Raw genomic sequence first — 12,518 nt, 5'->3', positions numbered from 1 at the left:
AAATTTTTCAATCAAGTTAGGATGTTTTTCTAAAAGATCTGCTTTAGTTCAGACAGGAATTGATTCAGGGAAGTTCTCTGGCCTATGCTATATAGGAGGCCAGACTAGATGATCACAATGGTCCCTTCTGGCCTTGGAATCTATGATGAATGGCTTACTCTTCTTGGTGTAGTCCCACTCCATATGAATCTTGGCATATCAGAAGAAGGTTCCCATGAACACCCTAAACCTGAACCAAACCCAAGAATCTATTCAGATCCATCCACCCTTTAACAGACCCCTTCCCCTACATCCTATTGCTTGGCAGCCACAAACAACTCATCTAACCAGTATGGCATAGCCTGGAGGCCTATCTCTAATCCATGGACCCTGAGCTGGGATCTTGAGTCACAACTCACATTAGTTCTTTTCCTCCTGCAATTGCCTGGATACTAAGTTAAAGTGGTGATGGGCCACTTCAAATATCAGATGTAGCAAGACTGAGTCCTTTCTTTCCCCAGGGCCGGATGCCATGCAATTTACATATTTTCTGTCTGTGTTTAACTCTCACAACTAACATGCTTCTTTGGTGTCCAGTAATTGATGGGCCAACCCAAATCCTGGTGCGAGATGTCTCGGACACAGTGGCCTTCGTGGAGTGGACCCCACCCCGAGCTAAAGTAGACTACATCCTGCTGAAGTACGGCCTCACAAATGGGGAAGGGGGGAAGACCATGTTCCGACTGCAGCCTCCCCTGAGCCAGTACTCAATGCAGGCCCTGAGGCCCGGCTCACAGTACGAAGTCTCCATCTCCGGGGTCCGAGGGACCAACGAGAGCGACCCTGCTGTCACCACCTTCGCAACAGGTACATCGGTTGCATTTAAAAGCCATCTGGCTAGAGTCTAATCCACTACATGGCCAGCCATCGAGAGACCCACACAACAAACAGGTCGATTCACTGGATGACTGACTAACAGACTGACTTGAATCAGTGACGAACAGGCTGAGACCCAGCTGCCCTCACAAATAGATGGATTCCCTTTCTGACAGACTTATCAGGGCCTTCTGCCTGACTGCCCCCACCCCCACCAAACAGGCCAACACACTGACTGACAGTCTCAGACACACCCAGCTAGCTGGCCAGTTCATGGACTGACAGACTGAGTAGGCAACAGGCTTTAATACAATGGACTGCCAGACAGACGCTGCCACACTAAACGCACTTCCTCTACTCATAACCGGAGTAGAGCCTCTTTCCTTCAGGGTCACACCCAGTGTCTTCTCCTCTCACTAGAGCAGTGACCAGACACAACGTCTCACTCCTCCACTGCCATCTGCTGCCTGTATGCACACTGCTGAACCAACATCACTGAGCTCCAGGAGACCCTGTTTTATGACAACCTTAGATATAAGCCGACTGTACTGTGACTCTCTGACTCACTGCATAATCTCTGATTCTGCATAGCATCAGGGTAAATACTTCTTGTGTGAAGGATTTTTCTACTCTGACAGATCTGTATGGTATCTCTGTATGTTTCCCTCTACAGTATATACCCATCTATCGGAATTTTACAGTATATACTTGTCTCTCTTTCTATCTACAGAATCTGTTTGCCTGTCCTATTTGCAATATGTATTTGGCAGGAGAAAAAAATCCTAAATCTGCAGTGTAATACAATGGTTTTGATTCTCAGCTGGTATAAATCAGTGTAGTTCCATTGAAGTCAGTGGAGCTATGCTGATTTTTGCCCAGTAAGTGTTGCATTAAGATAATGCTTTGTAACCCAGGCATACTGATTTGCTGCAAGATGCAACAAGGTACAGGAATTAATTTCTATGACTGTACGTTGTGCACCTGGATCCAGAGCTGCATTTTCCCAAAGTTCAGACCTATGTTTTAGTACAACCCCATTCCCGTAGTGTGTAAGCACATCACAAAGGCATGGGTTTCGATTATTATAGTGATAGGAGCCAGCCCCTGCAAGTTCAAAGAACATTCAGATCTTCAGATTAGTCTGAGCCCATAACCAAGATTTGCAAAAATGGAAATTAGACTCCTAAATCCATATTTAAGAACCTAAATAAGTTGCCTGATTTTTCAAAAGCACTAAGCTACTAGAAGCTCAGTACTTTAGAAAATCAGGGCACTTCTTTGGATGCCTAAAGGAGGAGTTAGGAGCCTAACTTTAGGTACCCATTTTTTTAAAAAAATTGCCCCATCTATAGTTATTCAAATTGAGAGAGAGGAGATGGGGGGTGCCACCTGAGACAATCTGCCATCAAGCAACTGAAAGTGACACAGTTAAAAATGTGGTTATCTTATTTTGATACTTTATATGAATACTCCAACCGGTCAGTAAAACTTTAATTAATGCTAAGCCTGTGGATAGCTAACAGGTTTAATTTACCGTGCCATAAAGGAGAAGCTAGAGAGCATATTTCAGTGCTATTTTATGGTTTATAAATTACCTGTCAAATATATTATCAGCGGATACCAGTGCTTCTATGACAGTAACTGTAGTGTCTCTACTGTATATACTTAGAATGAGATGTACAGTGCTATCAATTTGCTGAATTTGCCTTTCCTTGTATTATCTCTATGAGTTGTTATGATCAAAAAATCCCTCCAAAAACAAATGAACAAAAATATATAGTTAGATGGGGTTACTGAGTATAATTTTACCTGTGAACCAAAAAGGAGTTATACCCTGGATATAAAATGGCCAAATCCTGCCCTAAGCTATACCTGTGTAATCCTGTTGATCAGAGTAGGGTTGCATGAATATAAATGAGGTCAGAATTTGGTACAATATGTACAGTAATATGTAGCAGTGCTAAACAACAAGGCATGCTATCAAGGCGGGATTTACCTGCATATGAGTCTGTGATAAGGCATGAGATCTTGCGGCTAAGGCACTCAGGAGGAGTCCTGGGTTCAAATCTTGCCTTTGCCATAGAGTTCTTGACTTACTGTGCCTCGGTTTCCCCACCTGTAAAATGGGAATAATAATAATAATAATTCCTTACCTCGTTGCGGTATTGGGTGGATTCAATTTCATCATGCTTTTTTTAAAAAAAAACAGCAAGGGTAATTCATCATTGGAACAATTTACTGAGAGACTTGGTGCATTCTCCCTCACCTGAAATCTTTCAATCAAAATTGGGTGTCTTTTTACAAAAGAAATGCTCTACTGTCCATCTCCATTCACTGGCCTGTGCTATGCAGGAGGCCAGACTAGATGATCACAATAGAGCCTTCTGCCCTTAAAATCTATTAATTAATCTAAGGGGCTGAGCTACCACAGAGACAGCTCAGCAAGTGCAACTCCATGCAGGTTAGATCGCGGTTAGCATCTGCGGTGGTAGAATACCATGGTCTCACAATAACACAGCTTGGATTCCTTGCCAACACATGAAAGCATTTCCTCAGCTGCAGATGGGGGCAATTCTCGCAGATTGAACTGCATTTGTTTTCTTATCTTGTATAGAGATCGATGCACCCAAGAACCTCCGGGTGGGCTTGCGAACGTTGGCCAGCCTGGCACTGGAGTGGGACAACAGTGAGGCGGAGGTGCAGAACTATAGGGTGGTGTACAGCACACTAGCAGGCGAGCAGTACCACGAGGTGCTGGTGCCACGGAATGCTGGCCTGACAACCCGGGCCACCCTCACAGGTAAATCCCTCCGTGGACATGCCAGGATCTACATGGATGTTGGGCAGCCTCTTCTTCTCCATGCACTGGGCCCCATTCAGGAGATCAGGGAGGGAGACCAAGCCCATGCAACATACAGCCTCTTCCATCCCACTCCCTGTGTACTGAGATGCTCTTGGGACAACTTGGGCCTGATTCGCCCATCACTGACTTCAGTGGAGTTTCCTGACTGACACTGGTGAGACTTAGGGTATGTCTACATAGCAGTCAGGAAGTGAGTTGCAGCACCTGTAGACATACCCGAACTAGCTTTGATCTAGCAAGCGTGACTAAAAATAGCAGTGAAGCCACACCTCTGCCAAGTCTTGCTCTGCACACAAAACCATGCACTATCCATGGTACCCTCCTGCATCTCTGACATCCATCTAGCGCAGGGGTGGGCAAACTTTTTGGCCCAAGGGCCACATCTGGGTGAGGAAATTGCATGCAGAGCCATGAATGTAGGGCTGGGGCAGGGAGTTGGGGTGCGGGAGGGAGTGCAGGGTATGGGAGGGGGTGCGGTGTGCAGGAAGGGGCTCAGGGCAAGGGGTTGGGGCAGAGGAGGAGTGTGGGGTGTATAAGGGAGCTCAGGAAAGGGGGTTGGGGTACAGAGAAGGATGCATGGTGCAGCAGGGGGCTCAGGGCAGGGGATTGGGGTACAGGGAAGGGTGTGTGGTGCAGCAGGGGGCTCAGGGCAGGGGGTTGGGGCACAGGAGAGATACGGGGTGCAGCAGGGGGCTTGGGCGCAGGAGGGGTGTGGAATGCAGCAGGGGGTTGGGGTGCAGGCAGGGGGCTCAGGGCAGGGATTTGGGGTGCGGGATGCAGGAGGGGTTTGGGCTCTGGCCTGGCGCCACTTACCGGTTCCATGGTGGCAGCAGCGTGCACCGGGGCCAGGGCAGGCTCCCTACCTGCATACCCTGGCCCCGGCCCCCTGCTGCTCCCAGAAGTGGCCAGCACCACATCCTTGAGGGAGAGGGGGCAAAGGGCTCCGTGCATTGCCCTTGCCTGTGGGTACCTCCCCTGAAGCTCCCATTGGCCGGAAATGGGGAACTCCAAGGCAAGGACAGCACACGGAGCCCTCTGCCCCCACAGGGGCTGCAGGGACGTGGTGCCGGCCGCTTCTGGGAGCAGCGCAGGGCCCGCAGCACCACGAGGGTGGCAATCCCATGGGCCAGATCCAAAGCCCTGAGGGGCCGGATCTGGACCATGGACCGTAGTTTGCCCACCCATGCTCTAGCAGATACCCCAGTGGTCTGGCACTTGTCTAGCTGGAACCCCCATGTGTCTGTGGCATCTGGTTCTGGCAAACTGAATGATTTTTTGGGAAAGCCCAGGTCATACTCTGCTCGGCTGGAAAGTTGCAAACCCAACAGAATTAATCACAAAAAAGACTGCAGGGCCGGAAACCAATTAGAGCAGTAAGTGTGACAATGGAGTGTGTGAAAACTACAATATTAGATGTCATTTTTGCTGCATTTCATGAGGTGAACTGCCTTGAGAAGCAGAATTTGATTAGAGGGAGACACCACAGACTCATGAAACCAGGGTCTGGCTTAACTTACCTGCCAGCTTTCTTCAGAGACGATTACTACTTTTGCAGACAAGCAGTGAAAGGTAAGTCCTGCAAATGGGCCAAATTCTGCTGTCAATTATACTGGTGTAAATCTGGTGTTACTCCCTTGACATGAATATCATCCACCCCGTGGAGTCACTCTGGATTTACCTTTATGTAATTAAGAGCAGAATCTGTTACTGAAATATTTCACTGACAGCAGTTGCCAAGTAAAGCCAATTAAAGCAAACACAATAAAGGGGTTTCCTGGGCATGCATTTGTGGAGATGAGACATGCTGAAGAACTGTGACAGGCTTAAAGAGAACAGGCTGGTGGCGTCAAATGTCCTCTCCGGAGAGCCCGAGACACTGAAAACTAGACTATACAAAATCTTAGCTCAGTCTATTGTACGGAACAACACTTCCTTCCCACACCCTTCAGTCTGTCTTGTCGGTTTGGATTGTTAGCGCTTTGAGGCAGAAAATGGCTTGTCAATGTGTCTGTGCAGCACCTAGCACAATGAGCCTCTGATCTCAGCTGGAGCGTCTAGGTGTTTCCACAATGCAAATATTTAAAATGGTAAAAATCATAAGACACAAGCTGGCTGTAGAGGATGAGTCTGGATGAAGAATCTATTTTCTGTCTGTGATTCCGAGATAGGGAATTATGGACAGTAAAGAGAGGCAAGCACCAAAAGTCCATTTCCTCAGCAGCTGAAGAGATTGCAAAACTCCCATTGACTTGGGTGGAACCAGGATCTCACCCCAGGGGTATTTCATTTGTCTGATTCCTTTGTAAATTCTTTACAGGTGTTTTCCATGTTGTTGCCATGGTGAGTCTACTCCTTATACTAACGGGATGCTATCAAAGTCATTTAGGCCCCAAATTCTACATGGAGTTGGGGCCTGATTCATAGCTCGTTGGAATCAATGGGAGCTTTGGATCAGAGCCATACTGAGGACAATGTTGGTGACTGATAGATTCGACTGAAAGGGTTATATAGAGAGTAAAGGGTCTGAATACCTTAGAGTCTCCCTTTAGTTGCTCCATGTAAAGAAATTCCACCTGGAATTCTGTAGGGTAGGACATGTCCACAGGTTTAGCTGGCACCCTTTGTTCTTGCCGTTAATATCAGCACCAGAAGTTTCATAACAACTAGTCTTTCTGTTCCCCTCAGAAACGTGTTTCCTTCCACAAGGTCACCTGTTAATCCACTCTTTCCCATGAATCCCGAACTAGTGTCTCTAGCTGAGATGGCCCAGAGCTGAAACAACTGGATCTGTACTCAAATCTCCCTTCAAACCCAAAGGGGTTCAGATCTGGGGTCTTGGGTCAGGTCTCTCGCCTCTCCAAAGAAGACATCCAGATCTTTGAAAGGCATATACACAATGCAGAGGCCAGAATTAACATCATATTGCTACGGTGTCTCTACCATTACCAACCTCCTATACAGTGTTAAGAGATTTCACTCTGGATTGTGTTAAGAATGTGTTCCTAGATAGCTCCGGTATTGTAGCCATGTCGGTCCCAGGATAGTCAAGAGAGAAGGAGGATGAGGTTATGTCTTTGATTGGACCAACTTCTATTGTTGAAAGAGAGAAGCCTCCGAGCTTACACAGAGCGTTTCTTTGGGTCTGGGAAACTTAGAGCTCCGTGCAAGCTCGAAAACTTGTCTCTCTCACCAGCAGCAGCTGGTCCAATCAAAGATATTGCCCCACCCACCTTGTGTCCCTAGGGAGCACTGACCTTTAGCACTCTCTGTAATGATTCTTTCCCCCTGCTCTTTAGTTACTCTTCCTTTACATGTCTCAACTCCAGAGAGTTGGAAGCTGACTCCGTGTAAGTGACTCATTTTTATATAAAGTCTTTTCTTCCATCATCATCATATTCCAACTCTCATGAAAAGCCCCAGGGCACTGTATAAGGAAAACAAATACAGTGTAATTATAGCACAGTAAAACACTGCTCTGTTAGAACAGAAATCACTGCAGTCGACAGAGAGGAATCACTTTGCCAGTCACTGAAGTCTGGCAGCTCTTTAACAGCACAGCCACACTGCCCCTCCTCCCCCCCGGCCGGGGGAGGGAAAGGAAGGGAAGATGACTAGCAGTATCCACTTAAACTGTGGGAAGCATTTAGGTCAGCAGAAGGTAATTAGCCAAACTGGAAGCTGAGCAGGTCTCCAGAGCTAATGTCCCTACTTTTGCAATGAGTGCCGTAACATCTGTAATGATCACAGCTGGGTAGGCCGGGGGGGTTACATGTCACCCAAACGGTAGCACATGCACCAGTACAGAACATGACTGAGCACAGCACCACGGCTGCCTCCAGGGGATGTCTGGCTTCTGCGGAATATCTAACCCCACTTCCTCAGCATCGCAGGTTACCCTCGAGAGCTCCCAGCCAAATAACGGCCACGGCTAACCCTGCTTCTCTCCCCCCCCCTCCCCGCCCCCGAGGGACGGAGTCAGAGAGGAGCAGATGGCGGAGAGTGTGAAGGGAAGAAGTTCTGCTGCAGGGAAGAGCTCTATATAGGTGGCCTTGCATTCATGCCTCCAGGCACTCAGACGGAGCGGGAGAGAACTGCTGGCCCTGTCAATGTGCAACTCTTCCTTGTTTTGTGGGGGACGCAGAGGGAGAGAACTGGATCAGGTTTTGAACTGCTAGTAACAGCATTTGCCTTCAGCTACCCCATCAGCCTGCCCAGCCCCTAGGATACCAACACCCACCACAGCTGCAGCTCTAGCCAGGATTCAGCCCACCATGAGCAGTGGGCAGTAGGATGGCCTCTGGAGGGGAAGCCATGATGCAGCTATTTGGATGGGGCTGTAATGTTGCCACTGGTTACCTGAAAAACAGAGTTATCTTCATTACTCTCTGGAAAGAGCTGTGTTTCTGAGTTTATCCAGTACATTGCTGGGTGCTGCAGTGAAGAAAGAATGTTATATTCACACAAAGGGAACCAAATTCCCAAATGCAATCAGCCCTAGGTGGCCTGACACCTGGCTAAAGAATATTTCAGGCTCTCCCCCCAGCCCTCCATCTCTTTCCCTTCCCAAGTTCCCCTCCTGTCTCTCTTTTCCTGCAGCCTGCTGGTTTTCATTTCCTTCCCCCTGGGTAGAGTAGGGGATCTGTCTGCTGACCATTTGGCCTCTTCTTGCAGCACATGATTCTGAGAGGGGTTCACAGCAGTTGGGGTCTTCAGGCCAGATGGCTCCTTCCTGCAGCTGAATTCCAGCCAGCATCACGGTGCCCCCTGAAATGCAGCCTCTGGGTCAGCCCACACTTAAAACCAGCCCAATGACCCAGGATATCTCCTAATCTAATGACCTTTGCTTTTGGCCTAAGTCTTAGCTACTGCCCATCCCCACATCTGGATACTTATATACCAGTGCCATATGTGCCAAGGTGCCCAATGATTTCACAGTCCAGCTGTTTTTGTTGGGCTAGGGGAGAGCCTGGTGTGTGGAATAGCATTGCCACCAAGTGGCCGGTTTAGTGAACTAGCTCATGCCCATCTTCTACAACACCCGCGGAAAACCAGGTCTTTCCCACAGTGGGCCCCATGTAATTGTCTCATGAGCGTGCCTGCCAGCTTTGCTCCATTTGAAGGTGAAAGTAGGGCTTCTTAGGTGCTATCCCTGTACCCAAGCCTGGGATCTGAAAGTCAAGCTGTGTCCTTCCTTTCTAGCACTGCCTCATAGTAATCGAGGTTCTGCACACGGAACTTAGTTAACCATTCTGTAGATGATAAATGATCCAGAACATACTCCGGCTCCCTCTCCTATAGCTTTCTTAGCTGCCAGTGCTGGAAGCAATGAAAATTAATAGATGCTTTGGGAAAGATCCTCAGCTGGTGTAAACTGGTGTAACTCCACTGAACTCTCTTTACATTACCCAAAGATCTGGCCCAGACAGAGATGTGGAGTAGAAAGGACTGAAGATCACTTTTGTGACCCTGGCAAATGAACAGAGTAGGTACCGGAATTAAACATTTTAGTTGGACACTAGTCTTTTTTCAAAATCAGAAATTGTTGTGGGGAATTTTTTAATTTTAATTTTTCAGGGTCTTTTCCCCCATGAAATCGAAAAACACCCATTGTTGTTTTTTATTTGGTCCTTCTCCGCTGATCCTTTAGCCTCAGTCTCTCTTCCTTCCCCTTTGCAGTGGCAAAAATGGAAACAGGGGAGGTGGAAGAGCAAACGAAAAATTCCAAACCTGAACATTTTTGCAAAAAAAGGTCCAGTAACTGAAAACACCGTTTCTTTTAAAAACTGGCAAAACAAAAATAGCCTTGATGGTTATTCTTAATCTTTGGCCAACTTCCTCCCTGTTTTTTGGCCAGCTCTAGTGCGGAGATTGGTGTGGAACTGCTGTCCATCACCCATTCTCATACACAACGACACACGGGCCTTGGAGGATTCCCTACCCTGAGTACACAAGTCAGGAGCCGGGCGAGAAGATATTACTCATCTCTGTTTAACTGCTTGGGAAAGCATCACTCAGGTGCTGCACAGATTCAGTAGCTGGTCTGTGCTGCATCTCCATGCTACACAGAAGAGTGAAATGTGTTTCCTTTAATTCCACTGGCGAGGACGTTCCGCCCTAATGGGGGATGTATTTTTAGTGTTTGTTTTGTCTGTCTCTCTTGGTGTGAAACTGGCTGCCTCCACTGCTTGTCTTCTTGCACAGATACAGCCTGGTGGCGGGGACCCTGCAACCCTTAAAGTTTCAGCATGGTTTATCGGGTGCTGGCTCTCCGATGCCTCTTCAGAACTCATAGCAACCCTTGAAATTCAGAACCCTGGGAGTGGCAGAAGTTTCCGTTTATTATTTCACTTTTTAAAAAAAAACTTTCATGTGCATCCGCACTTCCTGGATCATACCTGGACAGGAAAAGGCCATCTCCTAGTATTTCCAGCATGAAGTAGCAGGAAGTACTGGAAATCTCACAAGATGGACAGATTGCCAGGCCAGTTTTGCAGACCCAAGTGGTTTGGAGAGTATGGTGTGGGCAGTATCTGAATTCAGGCGTGGTACTTATCCAAACCTCTGATCCTTTTGCAGCACTGGCCCTGGCATTTATATAGCCTGGGGGGGGGGGGTGTCTCCGTTTTCTGTACACACAGATAGGGGCAAAGAGGGTGGGTAGGAGTCATGGGCTCAGCACTCCAAAGGCTGGGGGGAAATCAGGAGACTGCCATTATGTATATCTCACACAGGGATTGGTGCTCTTATCACTGTGGCGGATGTGGGGTTGGGGTGGGGAGAGAAGGAACGTTTTGGCAGCTGTTAAAAGGGTAGGTAAGGGTTGGGTTCCCCTGTTTATAATTTTGCCGAGAGGGAACGTGCACAGAATGGGATCTCTGGAGTGGCCACATGCCCTGTTCACCCCTCACTAATTACACAGTACCTAATTGGAGCTGGGGAAGGATTAGCAGCTCAGGTTCACTGTCCTTGTGCTACTGGCCAGAGAAAAGAATTAAGTACTTTGTAATCCAATTACATGTGTCACCACAGGACTCTGAGCACCTACTGAGAACCTGAGAGAAGGCCACACCACCTACCCTGACCTCCCTGCTGCCCTAGGCATTAACGGTGACCAGACCATGTTCTCTTTCTTGATCAAGGTGGGACCAGATGGAGAAGTAGCAATGGAACAGATCCCTTCAAGCACTATGGGCCAGATTTTCCAAGCAGTTTTGAGACGTATTTCCAAGTGCTCAGCACCCACAATTGGAGCCAGATTTTCAACAGGGCTCAGCACCCATCAGCCCCAATTATGACGCTTACTTTGGTGCCTAAATGATCGTTATTACTTGGATTAGAGTAGCATTTACAATCCCCAGCTGAGATCAGGGCTCCATTGTTTTCGGTGTTGCACAAATACATTGTGAGAGAGACAGAGCGTACAACCTAACTAGACAAGACAGGTAAAAGGGTGGCAGGGAAAACAGAGGCCCAAAGAGATGATGTGACTTGAAGGCCACCTAGCAGTTCAGTGGCAGTGAAGACAACCTATGTTCTCTGCCTCTTAGTCCACAGAAGGACAGGGAGGGATCAGAGATTGTCCCCTAGGGGCTCCCACATGCTGCTGGGTCACATTTTGGCAATGCTGCTTCTGTGGAAATGAGTTTTGCTTGGCTGCTGTTTTTTTACAGCTTTTATCTAACTTGATGGGAAAGATCAATAATGGCCAGGCAGGAGAGAAATAAATCCATCAGAAACCAAAAGGAAGTGACAGACAAACCCATGAGATATTCCACCAAGATAAAATAGTGATCTGCGATCAGTGCCCAGGAAATTAGCTAGATTTCAATCTTCTGAGTCAGAAATCACAGATTGTGCCGACCGCAGTCTAGGACCTGCTTGTTTCAGCTCTCAGAGCAAAAGACTGTTTCTTCATTAATTATCGACCATTTCATCTACACCTCAAAAATAAGAAACACAGTTGACAATGTTAGATGTCAAATAATTTTGGTAACAAATAAAGCTAGCTTATCATTTCCACCTCTCTCTGGCTGAGTCTCTCACTCTGAATTTCTGTCTTTTTACAGGCAACTACAGCAGGTCTCAATAGTTACTTTTAAAACATTGCCTTGTCTTTGTTAGAATAATCCAATTTCCCCAGCCAACAATATATGCAGTGGTCCCAAAAGAGCCAACCACTCCAGCTCAAAACAAGACACAACTGACATGAGCATTTGTTGACCTCTAAGAATATTACTTAGTGCTTCTGTAGTGCTCTCCATTTTCAAAGCAGGGTCTAAAATATTAACTCAGTGCTGGTCTACACAAACGTTTAGTCCATGGCAAGCTGGGGCATGAATCTACCCTGTACTCACTGGCCATGTGGACCCTGCTGCCACGCACTAACAGTACCCTAGTGTGTTTTGATGTACCCTGCTTTGAAACAGGACTAGATCAGAGTGCATTAAGAAACTGTTAGTGTGCATCAGACCCTTAGTGTGTGGCAGGCTAGGGCTGGGTAGATTTACTCCCCAGCTAGCTGCAAGCCCTAAAATCATGCTGACAACACTCTTGTAAGGTATACAAGTGTTACTCCCCCAATTTTACAGATAGACACAACTCCAGATTTTGCACTGAACAGCATGCTATGTTCTAAGCTAGAGGTGTATCCTTGTCATAGAGCAACCGAGCAGTCTTGGAGAAATTGGGACATCTCTAAGCCCTGGTCTATACTAGGACTTTAGGTCGAATTTAGCAGCTTTAAATCGATGTAAACCTGTACCCGTCCACACAATGAAGCCCTTTATTTCGACTTAAAGGG

At 47.3% G+C, this 12,518-nt stretch overlaps 1 protein-coding gene across 1 annotated transcript in view; it reads left to right on the top strand.

Annotated features, from left to right (window-relative positions):
- Positions 1-12,518, top strand: part of TNR (tenascin R) — a 67,545-nt gene that overhangs the window by 27,445 nt on the left and 27,582 nt on the right. Inside the window, exons 6-7 of the mRNA XM_077823903.1 lie at positions 577-846; positions 3,470-3,655. Coding sequence (XP_077680029.1) covers positions 577-846; positions 3,470-3,655 — 456 coding nt within the window. The remainder of the gene's footprint in view (positions 1-576; positions 847-3,469; positions 3,656-12,518) is intronic.

The sequence above is a fragment of the Eretmochelys imbricata genome, chromosome 8 (genome assembly GCF_965152235.1).
Source record: "Eretmochelys imbricata isolate rEreImb1 chromosome 8, rEreImb1.hap1, whole genome shotgun sequence".
In the NCBI taxonomy this organism is placed as follows: domain Eukaryota; kingdom Metazoa; phylum Chordata; order Testudines; family Cheloniidae; genus Eretmochelys; species Eretmochelys imbricata.
This window is presented reverse-complemented; position numbering and strand designations above follow the sequence as displayed.